The following is a 12,196-nucleotide window of genomic DNA, read 5'->3' on the forward strand; positions in this document are numbered from 1 at the left end:
CTGCATCGGCAGGCGGACTCTCAACCACTGTGCCACCAGGGAAGCCCGTTATTTTACTATTTTCGGTCACTTTCTAAAAGAAATTTAATTGTATTTTATCAAATAACATTTTACACTTAAAAAACAAATAATTTAAATAGCCCTAAAAAGGACAGTACTTAAGAGATCTAAATGAATTCCATCCATGCAAAAATGTTTACATATATGTATTAGTAACCTGATCCCATTGTACTTTGTTCCATGCAGAGGCAAAGAGAATCTAAATATTTAGAAATATGAAAGATATCAGAAAAAATAGATTTTTAATGCTTTTATACTCCCAAAATACTCTTGGTTTTGATCCTATAGCCCGCAGAACACAAAAGCAACTGTAAAATACTACATTTGGGGAAGAGGGAATTCCCTGGCAGGGGGCACGGGTTTGATCCCTGGAGAGGGAACTAAGATCCCACATGCTATGTAGCGTAGCAAAGAAAAAAAAAAAATTGGGGGAAGAGATGATGCCATGCTCAAAGACAAGATAATTCTACAAACTTTGATAGCATTAAAAAAAACAAAAACAAAAAACTGGCTTTAGAAATACTGTCATTGGGGGAAAAAAATCTACACATTCAAGAACAAACGATGTGTGTAATATTTATGATTATTTCAATAATACCCTGTGCTTATACTATGCCCTTTATTGCAAGGTGCAAAGCACTAAAAATGAGCATCCTTTAGATATTTAGGGTAATTTGAGGCATGGTAAATTTGCCGAAGGCAAGATAAAAGCCAGGTTTTTAGAAAAAATGATTCAGAATTTCACATTTCCCATACCTTAAAATACAAATTATAGGGCTTCCCTGGTGGCGCAGTGGTTGAGAGTCTGCCTGCCGATGCAGGGGACACGGGTTCGTGCCCCGGTCCGGGAAGATCCCACCTGCTGTGGAGAGGCTGGGCCCGTGGGCCATGGCCGCTGAGCCTGCGCATCCGGAGCCTGTGCTCCGCAACGGGAGAGGCCACAACAGTGAGAGGCCCTTGTACCGCAAAAAAAAAAAAAAAAAAACAAAAATTATATGCCATCTTTAATGCCTCCATCTTATTTTATCAAACATTAGTAAATTTATTATTATAGTTTAAGTTGTATGCCCAAATATTGTGATAGGTAAAAGCCATAAGCTTTCCATCATGTTTTACAATAACTCCATTGAAACAGGAAAGTTAAGTGAAATACAATCAATTTGCTTTTTGTTTTTTAAAAAAAATTTAAATGAGATTGTTTTAGGACAGTTCTAGAAATTCTTGATTTTTCTCAGCAGAATTTTACAAATATCTGCTTTATATGCCAACATTAATATGATAGTTCTTTCCTTAAATATATATTTTACTTCTAGTCCTCTTTCCTCAAGATCTTCTGTCTCTTTGTGAACTGAGTTGGTGATTCATTAAAAACAAAATGTTAAGGTTTTGTGAAAGTACAAAATGGTTAATGTTGGGTTCAGTCAACTAATCTCTGATAACTTGCTTAATTAAGCTAAGATCAAGAAGTATGAGGAAGAATTCAAAACATAAGTAGTCAAATACTAGAAATTTCAGACAAAAAATATATACATATATTCCAAAGACTAATCTTAACCTTAAATCTATGTCTCATTCAACTACTAACTTGACATCTTGAAACATGAAATGTTACTTTAACTATGCACATTGAAACAGCATATTATAGGAAGCAGCCAATTCCAATTTTAGCTGCCTCGAACAGCTTGGTGATGATTCTTAAATCTGAGACTCCTTTGAGAATCTATTAGAAGTCATGGATCCTTGCTTCAGAAACACACACACACACACACACACACACACACACACACACGATGTATTTTTTAGTGTTGATAACGTATTATAAATCACAGCATTGTTGATTCAATGGGATTAACATGAAGAAAATTTTCATACTGTTAACAAAGACTGGTCACTAACCTTAAGGAAAAGTCTTTGAAGTATGAGACAGTTCAATGACCATATCCATTCATTCATCTGCTTCTTTTGCTAGCTCTGGTTGCAGAAGAGGTGACTGGTTGATGCAAATGTGTCTAATCTAACCTATAAATCTTAAAAACAAAACTGTTTAAGTTCTAATTTCTACTAGCAGTGCACATGTAACAGTTTTCAAGCATTATAAAATACTGTGAAGGAAAGACTTTAATATACCACTATCAAATTCCAGTGTACCTAAACCAACAATGAAATGTCTGAATATGTAATTTGTTGACTTGAGCAAAATGAAGACATAATAGCTCTAAATTCTTTATAACTTTCAAGGATGGGAAACCAGTATCTCTCAGAAGTTTTTTTTTTTTTTTTAAATAGAATTGAACATTTAATTTTCCCCCACAGTATTCAAAGTAAACATTTTATCATTATTACTCTTGGTATATCAAACTGAATTCCAGGAATGTAAGAAAGCCTGACTGGGAAATATTACATAGAAAAAGGTTGAATTAACAAAGACATTACATTTCTTAGTTATTTCTTATAAGTATACATTGACATTTACTTATCTGATAGCAGCACTGCTGGTTTTGAGTGAATTTTTTTTTCTTCTAATGGGACTGCAGAATGGCAGTGTTATCTTTGGAACAAATTAAGACAGTAACAATTAACAGAAGAATACCTTCTACACATATATTTTGCAAGGGCAATAAATAGTTAAGTATATAATTATGGAAAAATATGCCTCAAATATGTTTTTTAAAATTTCTCAGGATTTATTGTTTTGCTTCTTAATAAAATATAATGCACTGTCACTACTATCTGTTCTGGGAAAAACAAACCCTGAGGTTTGAGTTTCCTCCTTTAACCAACAGAGTGATATCAAGAATAAACTTGGCCTAAAAATCAACTTGTTTGAGCCAATAGAGAATTCTGTAGTACATTTGATTACTTTAGCAATATACACATATTCTGGGTTATTATTAAGAGACTAACCAAATATTTTGTATGAAAGTTTTATACCCCAAACAGGTTCTCTGATGACTTATCATGCTAGCATATGAAATTTGAAGGAATAACAAATGGTATAACATAAACAGACATGCAATATAGAAGGATGTAAAAGATACAGCTTGACCCTGGATATTTCCCTTAGAATAATTTCTTCCATAAATAAGACTTTACTTTTTACATATAGATTTATCTTATATCTGGTCCTGGATCACGGAGAATGTTAAGGACATAGCTTAAGAAATCAAGACATTTTATTTGTAGTCTTTTGTCACCCCAGACCACAAAAAGCATTCTCCAAGTGGATGCTCAGGTTAGATTAAGATGCTCTTGAACAAACAAATTTACTGAGGCTTAGACTGTAAATCACGTAACTACTTGCAGCAGCAATAGTCTTTTCAAAAATGACTAAAACAAACTTTTAAATATAAAGCATATAAAAAGGACTATTAAGGATAGTTTTCCAAACTATAGAAATACAGGAAAATATGTGTTGCCTCATAATAAAGTACAATAAATATTCTTTCTGAATCCTAGAAACACTATAAGATGTTATAGGTTTATTTGGTTCTCATAAGTTAGAATAATCTGATTGCTTCTACATAAATTCCTCCAGATTCTTATCCTCAAACAGATTTTTTACTAATGCTTTTCCACTAGACTGAGAGATTATCTAACATCCTTTCAAAAATGTGCTTTTTTGTTGGTTTTAATAAGTATACTTAATTTTCTAGAAAATAAACATTTAAAATTTAAGGTTCAAGGTAATTTTAGAAAAAGGTAGACACTGAACTATCTCCTTTTCTATTTCTACATCTCCATATTTACAAGGCCTAGCATCCACATGGTTTCCTCTTTATACTCACTTATCACACTATCAATAAATAGTTTAACTGTGGTCCAAGTAACCTTTATTAAAGATTTCAAAATTCCTCAAATTTTATAACACTACAAAGTTATTAAGATTTGATTTTGATGAGTATTGGTGTTATGTAACTTTTTTTTTATTGGAAAAGAAATACAAATCTTTTTTTTTCTATCTAAATTAAATCCAAGCTCCATTATCAGTTCTCAAGATAATATCTAAAATGTACATTCCTAAAGAAAGGTAAAGCTGTTCAAGGGCTGAACTAGTCCAATATACAATTGAGGGTTATTTATTCTTGTTATTTTTGTCTTTTCTTTTTAAATCTATATTAAACCCCTGGTTTCTCATGGATTAGGTCATAACTTAACATTGTAAAAATTAATTTCAGAAATTATTGTGCTAATATTTAGATTTGAGGAAGGAAACAATGAATACTATTCATTATTAGAACAGAAGATGAAATAGCTTACTAACTGATATGAGTTATGAATGTCACTATGACACAAATTTGCTGTGATTTGCTTATTTGGCTACAAGTGCATTATTTTTCATGAATGACAACACACAGCATTTTAAACTTGTAACATGAAACTCCAGCTCATAAAGAGTGTACTGTGTGACTTGAAAAAGTCTGATTGTAACTAAGTAACAACCTTTCCCCTGAAAAACATGAACAAAATCCATTGGGAAATCAGGCACAGACGGTATTTATCGGTTTTTCTTCCTTTCCTCCTATGGTTTTGTTTCTGAAGACATACAGATGGTTCCAACAAGATCCACACTTGTTACAAAATGACACAGCTATTTTTTTCCTTTTCTTTATCTTTTTCTCGAGGTTCCTTTCGTTTACGTTCACTATTCCCAGATTGTCTGCCACTTGATGGAGAGGCTTGAGCTGGCTGGCTTTGCTTTAAGAAAAATAAACAGGAAAAACTTACCACAATTTTTCCAAGATGCTTAAGTATAGTTATCTAGAAAGAAAACCTACAGGAGTGAAATGAATTATTAATGGAAAAAGGCTATTGGTGTATAGACTTGTTATGTGATATGGTATCTGAATAACTGCCTCTATCATTCAGAATAGATATAATTAATGTATCCATTATTCTAAGTAAATGGAACTTCAAACAATAAATAACATATAGCATTATATTGCCTGAAGACTCAAATTCAAGATAACTTATGTTAAAGTTTAGGAAATGTTAAAGAAAGTGACACCTTTTGGCAAGCTACAATAGTTTTCCAAGATCTCATGAAATACTATAATAAACAGATTTTAAAAGGAGGGAAAAAAACCCCTGAGGACTCAGAGTGTGAAATGTGTATTCTGTGCAATGAGAACTTTTTTAGTGAAAAGCTAATCATAACATGGTAGGTTTTAAATTTTAAGCTTGGAGTAGTCAATATAAGCTTGGAGTAGTCAATATTTCTAGAAATAGAAATGTTATACCTATTTTAATAGAGACCTCTATATTTAAAGTTTCATCAGACCTTAAAGGGCATCAAGCTTTCTTGAATACCCAAATCAAAGGAATAGTTCTAGCATGGTACAAACATAAAAGAAGGGGAATATTTTTTTCATTTAATGAAATGAGATTTAAGAAATAGAAACCCCCTTAGTTACATTTTCAGCGCTTAAAACATTTAGCTGGGGAAAGTGGAAAGGTGCTAACCTTTGTTGAATACTTAGCACATGTCAAACATTGGATTAAATGCTAACATTATTTATTCTTAACCACAAACCTAAGGGTTAAGTATTATCTTCTTTTTTCTAGATAGGGAAAATGAAGCTAAGAGACGTAGAGGACTTTGTCCATGTTGCACCTAGTAAGGGGAGACAGAAGCAGAAAATGCAAATCCACATTTATCTGGCTCCAAAGTCTACATTCTTCCCAGCAGTACCTCATATTGCCTTCTAATTGATAGGAAAGATTTGTTCAAATTGCTTTATATTGTTTGAAGCTATTAAGAACTTAATAAATTTGGAAAATCTTCCCATCAGAACCTCAGAAAAAGTAAAATTAACTAAATTAGAAATATATTAAGATAATCACAAACTTAGGACAATATCATAAAATCCATGGATGCTAAAAATGCTAACAGAGTCAATACCTAACTTAAAAGTTGTTATCTCAGCACAAATTTCTTTATTGCTAAAGTGATCATTATATTTAAGAATCAGAACACTAGTTTTTACCTGGGCCTGTGTAGAAGCAGAAGCAGCAGCTGCTGCTGCTTGTTCCTGTTCCTGGTAATATTGAGAAGCTCGTCTATCCTCCTCTTCTTGGAGTTTCTTTGCTAGTTCCAAATCACTGATTCCTTCAGGTATTTGTTCCCAATTGATCTCTTGACTCTGCTGTTCTTGTTGTAGAGATAATGCCATAAGATAGTCCTAAGAAATTAAATGATAACCATTTTTAGCTATGAGATTTTATCCAAGAACTAACGTGTGTGAATATAGGGGTTATATCTACAGACCTATCAGAGTGGCTTTTAAAAAACATACCAGAGGGTAAATGTAAAAATTGAAGTTTTCTATATATTTGTTTGGGAGGTATGAAATTATTTCAGTGATGTTGCCATTGTTATAAATATTTTAAATATTCATTTGAAATTCCTTCTAGAAGCAGTATATAAGGCATTCAGAAAAGCTTAAAAAAAAACCCACGTCTGTAGAAAATTGTTACAAAGTAAAAAAGCATAAATAAGAAAGTTAAGATTACCATAATATCATTACACAGAGCCAACTACTGTTAACAATTAATATATAATTGTTATATATTAATCATTTTTTTCTATATTCACATACAAACACAAACACATCTCCCAACCCCTGAAACTATCATAATCTGCTTTCTTTTCCATTTAATGTCATAAAAGTCTTCTGTTTAAAAAAAGTTATAAGAACTTCCCAAGATTATTTATTAAATATTCTTCCAGGGCTTCCCTGGTGGCACAGTGGTTGAGAGTCCGCCTGCCGATGCAGGGGACACGGGTTCGTGCCCCGGTCCGGGAAGATCCCACATGTCGCGCAGTGGAGTGGCTGGGCCCGTGAGCCATGGCCGCTGAGCCTGCGCATCCGGAGCCTGTGTTCCGCAACGGGAGAGGCCACAACAGTGAGAGGCCCGCGTACCGCAAAAAAAAAAAAAAAAAAAAAAAAAAATTCTTCCAAAAGATGATTTTTAAAGCCAACATAGCTATCCATCATACAATCATATTCAGTTACTTAACTATGCCTTTCTCCTTCCACACACACACACCCAGATTATTTCCTATGAGAGAAAGTGATGCATCTTTGGTCAAAAGTTATATTATCTAACAAAACATCCACTTTTATTAAGAATTAGTGATGAATGAAACAGGACTACTCTTGTGCACCTCCCCCAATCTACCCTCAAAATAAGAATTTTAAATAACCACAGAGGATATGTAAAAGGTTGTTGCCTGTGAAGACCTTGTACTATCTAGCATGATTATCTTACTGACATCAAGAATTTGTCCTTCAGAGTTTTCTCCTCAATTCTTCAAACTCTGCTCTTTGCTAAGTCCCTTCACACACAGTAGTTAGAAAAATCCTGTATATTTCTCTTAAGTAACACTTAAAAAACCATGCTCCTGTATATCTTCTGAAGGAAAATGAGTATGTTGATTATTATGGCTGTTTGTCAAAGGAAGGCCAAGAGTCCTAGAAAGATCAGTATTTGTTTGAATCAAGTATTCTTTCATCCATTCATAGACTGCTATTCAAATTACCATTATAGAACTTAACATATAATATTAGTTGGTCAAATACCTGCCTCCCCAACTAGACTGCAGAATCTTTGAGGACAGGACTGAATGATTTATCTTTGTGTCCCCAGGACGCAGTTACAGTGCTCAATACAACTGCTCAATGAATAATGGTTAAATGAACACAGTCTCTATGCACTTAAATTGTTATCATCGAAACATGTGTCAACTGTTTAACATAAACATATTTCCGCCTCAGTTGAGGAAAATGTCACATCACTGTTATACTTCTAGTAATAAACACACTTGTGGCTCTAAGCCTACCGACCAATAGCCGGCAAAAATCTCATCTGTCTCAGTTCCAAATAAGAATTCTGCTCAGTAGTGCAGCTCCTGCTCTAAGTGTCTGTTCCTCCTTACCTTGGACTCTAAGGCTTAGAACACCCCCCTACTCTTTATCCAGTGTATGCTATCTTCAAGATTCCCTCTTCTCTACTTTTTCTGACTAACCAAAATAGATCTCAAACATGTACTTGTCTCTTCATCTCTACCACCAAGGCTAAGCCATCGTGATCACCTCTTGCTTGGACTGCTAGTCTGCTTACAACCGTGTCCTTCCTATGCATTTGCCACATAGCAGGTTTTTATAAAGGTAAAGTAGTGCTCGCTTCAGCAGCATAAATGCTAGAATTGGAACGATACAGAGAAGATTAGCACGGCTCCTATGCAAGGATGACACTCAAATTTGTGAAGCATTCCATATTTTTTTTTACAGAAGTAGAAATATACTGTTATACACATGAAACATATAATGTTATAAACTAATGTTACCTCAATTTAAAAAAAAGGTAAAGAAGATCATGTCACTTCCATGTTCAATACTTGGCATACCTTCCCTACTACAATTAGAATAAAATTTAAACTCTTTACCATGACCTTCACAGTTCAATATAATCTGGCCTTCTGAACCAAAGTGTACAATTAATGTACATGTAGAATAATCACTTACCTATTTAGGAAGTGTCAGGAAACTTTCACATGTATATTAATGAACAAATCTTTAGTTCAAAAATTTGGATAACTAAATTCCCATTTGAAAGGAATGAGCACTTTAAACAATATGAAGAAGATAAAACAACAAATTTACCTGATCTATCTGATCTTGTTGTCCTCTGTATACAGTTTCAGGATCAGAAGGAGGCCGCAGATGAAATTCGGAGTCACAGAAATTTCCATCACCATCGACATTGTGTAGGCTTTCCCAAACAACTTTTTCTTCTGTGAGAAACCCCTGGTCTGTTACCAACAAATACAGTAGACCCTTAATAAGAAATAAGAAAAAGGACTGTTAAATTGATCAAAGCTAGTTAATATTTAAGAGAAACTGTATAATCTTTTTAAAACATATAATTATTCCTACTAGTTAGATCTGCACAACATACTAAATAGTTGACCAAGTAGATATCTTATTTGCTCACTGAATTATATCCACTTGGCTTTGAATATAGTTTATAAAAGGTACACTACAGTATGATGAGAAACAGGAGTTCTTGGCATGTTCAACTAATTCATAACATAAATAGCCCTTGGGGTTTTTTAATCTCATTTCACAAAATAGAAAAATACTATACAAGTTCCTAAAAAATACATCAGATAACAAGATATAGTCACAATAAAATTATATCATATTGCCTGTTTTTTAAAAAAATTAAGCCCATATGACTAATCCATTTCATACCAATTCTTCCTTCTCTGCACCATTAGCAGCTCTTAATTTGTACACCAACAGTACTTTGTACTTTTTCTATAGAGGAGCATTAAATCACACTATAGAATGATTCTGTTTTCTTCCTCGTTCCCCAGACTGTATTTTTTAATCTATCTCTGGGCCTTGTGTAGGCTGTATCATAAAGTTGAAGCCTAATATTTATTGAATTAATCAATGAAGTCATAATGTATTTACAGTCATTACCATAGAATTTAGCATTGATCTCTAATTGCTCATATGCATTAGTTTTAACTCCAATCATATGTAAAGTGTCCCTAGTATACCATATACCATTTGTAAGCCATTTTTATTTCAGATTTGCCAAGGACAAGACTTTCATTTACTTGTTCAGAGTTCCCACTGGTTAATATAGTGTTTATTATTGCACAAGAATCATACTTTTCAAGTTCTCACTTATACACAATCTTAATAATTAATAATAAGAAATTCCTTTAAAGAATTTGGTGGCAAGGGTAGTGAATTACTGAATTCTGAAGCTTTAAAAAAAACTAAGTAGTTGTTATTTTTGAACATTTACTATGTGTACAGCACTATGGGACACAGCTCCTCCTGAAGTACAAAGTCTTTCCTGTTGTCTAGTAGCAGTTACATTCAAGAATCACCTGTAGGTACTGATTAATTTACAAGGTCACTGAAATTACTATTGCAACATGAAAAGGATTCATAAAGAAACACATTTTGGTATAAAGTTTAAAGACATTGTTTTAAGAAAAAATTAAGTCCAGGCTCATGTTTTGTTTTGTTTTTTAAATCAGGTATGTTCCAACTTATCAAATATTGAATGCCTCCCATATGCTTAGCACTATGCTAAGTGCTTGAGGATTCATATCATGGGTAGTAATGATCCCAACTTACTCTGGTATTAGTGCCCCTTTTATGTGACTTCATAGAATCCTGGACTTAACAGTATTATAGCACTTTATACATTGAATTGCAGTTGTCTGTTTACTTAATCATCTCTCTTAATACATTTTAAGCTCCTTGAGGACCAGAGCCCATGTTTTATTCACCCATGCAGTCTCATTACCTAACATATTTTTAATACCCAGTTAGGGTCTACCTTGTTCTGGGATAATTTAAGAGAAAAACTAATTTTCCACTGAATAGATCTGACCCTTCTCTTTATACTTATCACAATGCATTTCAACATATTATATAATATATGTTTTACAGTTTATTTTGTATAGATCATATATTAGATTGGCTGTTTATTGGGAAGGAACTATAATCTTATCAATTTTCCTCCAAATGACACTTTAGGATAGGCAAATTCTGGGAGCGTTTCTATTGAAAGCTACTATCATCCATAGCACATGAATATTTAAAAGTTTTAACTAAAAGTATCCATTTCTTGGTATAGGTGACCTGTCTTCTCATGGACCATCAGCCTCAATTTCTTCCTCTTTTAGATCTTGACATTTATCAAAAAAAGTCTGTAACTGGTCCACTGTCAACAATGCTGGTTATTACTTAAAATAACAAAGCATGTGTCAGTATAGTACTGAATACTTTAGGCCCATTTGTTCCTGAGAGTCTACAATTAAATCACCATCAAGAATATTTCTCGGGGGCTTCCCTGGTGGTGCAGTGGTTGAGAGTCCGCCTGCCGATGCAGGGGATGCGGGTTCGTGCCCCGGTCTGGGAAGATCCCACATGCCGCAGAGCGGCTGGGCCCGTGAGCCGTGGCCGCTGAGCCTGCGTGTCCGGAGCCTGTGCTCCGCAACGGGAGAGGCCACAACGAGAGTCCCACGTACCGCAAAAAAAAAAAAAAATATATATTTCTTGCTTTTGTATCCCAGCACTTTTGTTAATATTATCTAGCCAAAGCTTTCTTTTCTAAGCCTTAAATCTTCTGCCTAATCTCACTCACCAGTCTCTAAAATATTAGTTTCACAAAAAAATACAGAATGCATATATTAAATTGTTTATTAATGTATAAAATGTATGTTTATTATTACATAAAAACAAATGACATTAGATAATTTTTAAAATTTTTTTAAAATGGGCAATTAGGGACTTCCCTGGTGGTACAGTGGTTGAGAGTCCGCCTGCCAGTGCAGCGGACACGGGTTCGCGCCCTGGTCCAGGAAGATCCCACATGCTGCGGAGAAACTAGGCCTGTGCGCCACAGCTACTGAGCCTGCACTCTAGAGCCGTGAGCCACAACTACTGAGCCCGCGAGGCACAACTACTGAGCCTGTGCGCCACAACTACTGAAGCCCATGGGCCTAGAGTCCGTGCTCCACAATAAGAGAAGCCACCGCAATGAGAAGCCCGCACACCGCAACAAAGAGTAGCCTCCACTGGCTGCGACTAGAGAAAGCCCACGTGCAGCAACAAAGACCCAACGCAGCCAAAAATAAATAAATAAATATTAAAAATTTTTTAAAAATTTTAAAAATGGGCAATTAAATCACAAAAGAAGACTGAACGAAAACCTGTTCTATCTAAAATACTCTGATAATTCTATATAAAGTATATACGTTACTTTTATTAACAATATACATAATACTATCACATTTTGTAAACTGGTAAAATAGAAGAAAACCTGATAATGCAATACAAAAATTAAGTAATTCCAGCCTTTAAAATACAGAGGAAAGCACTGCCTGAATATTTCTGGTTAACTAGCTTGGATTTGAATTATTTAAAATCTTTGGACCTTAGTTTTATTTTCTTATAAAGTGATATAGAATCAGTGAGATGAGAGGATTTCTAAGGAATTTTATAAATTGAAAGATGAACTTTACTCCTACTTAACAAACATCAGTCTCACCTACAAGTAACTTTCTTACCCACCCAGAGAGGCAGAACTGTTGAGAGTGTGAAGT

The 12,196-nt window shown here is 34.1% G+C and overlaps 1 protein-coding gene across 2 annotated transcripts in view; it reads right to left on the minus strand.

Annotated features, from left to right (window-relative positions):
• Nucleotides 1–4,161: 4,161 nt before the first annotated feature.
• The window catches only part of MINDY2 (MINDY lysine 48 deubiquitinase 2), a 65,995-nt gene continuing 57,960 nt past the window's right edge, over nucleotides 4,162–12,196 (minus strand). Inside the window, exons 7-10 of one of the 2 annotated variants that reach the window (XM_007458902.1) lie at nucleotides 8,724–8,897; nucleotides 6,045–6,239; nucleotides 5,144–5,145; nucleotides 4,633–4,750 (exon numbers count right to left, since the gene is read on the minus strand). In XM_007458902.1, the coding sequence (XP_007458964.1) occupies nucleotides 4,633–4,750; nucleotides 5,144–5,145; nucleotides 6,045–6,239; nucleotides 8,724–8,897 (489 nt within the window). Of the gene's footprint in view, nucleotides 4,756–5,143; nucleotides 5,146–6,044; nucleotides 6,240–8,723; nucleotides 8,898–12,196 lie in introns of both variants that reach the window. The other variant, XM_007458901.1, reaches the window with a different exon arrangement.

Source organism: Lipotes vexillifer, unplaced genomic scaffold (genome assembly GCF_000442215.2).
Source record: "Lipotes vexillifer unplaced genomic scaffold, Lipotes_vexillifer_v1.1 scaffold102, whole genome shotgun sequence".
NCBI classification, from domain to species: domain Eukaryota; kingdom Metazoa; phylum Chordata; class Mammalia; order Artiodactyla; family Lipotidae; genus Lipotes; species Lipotes vexillifer.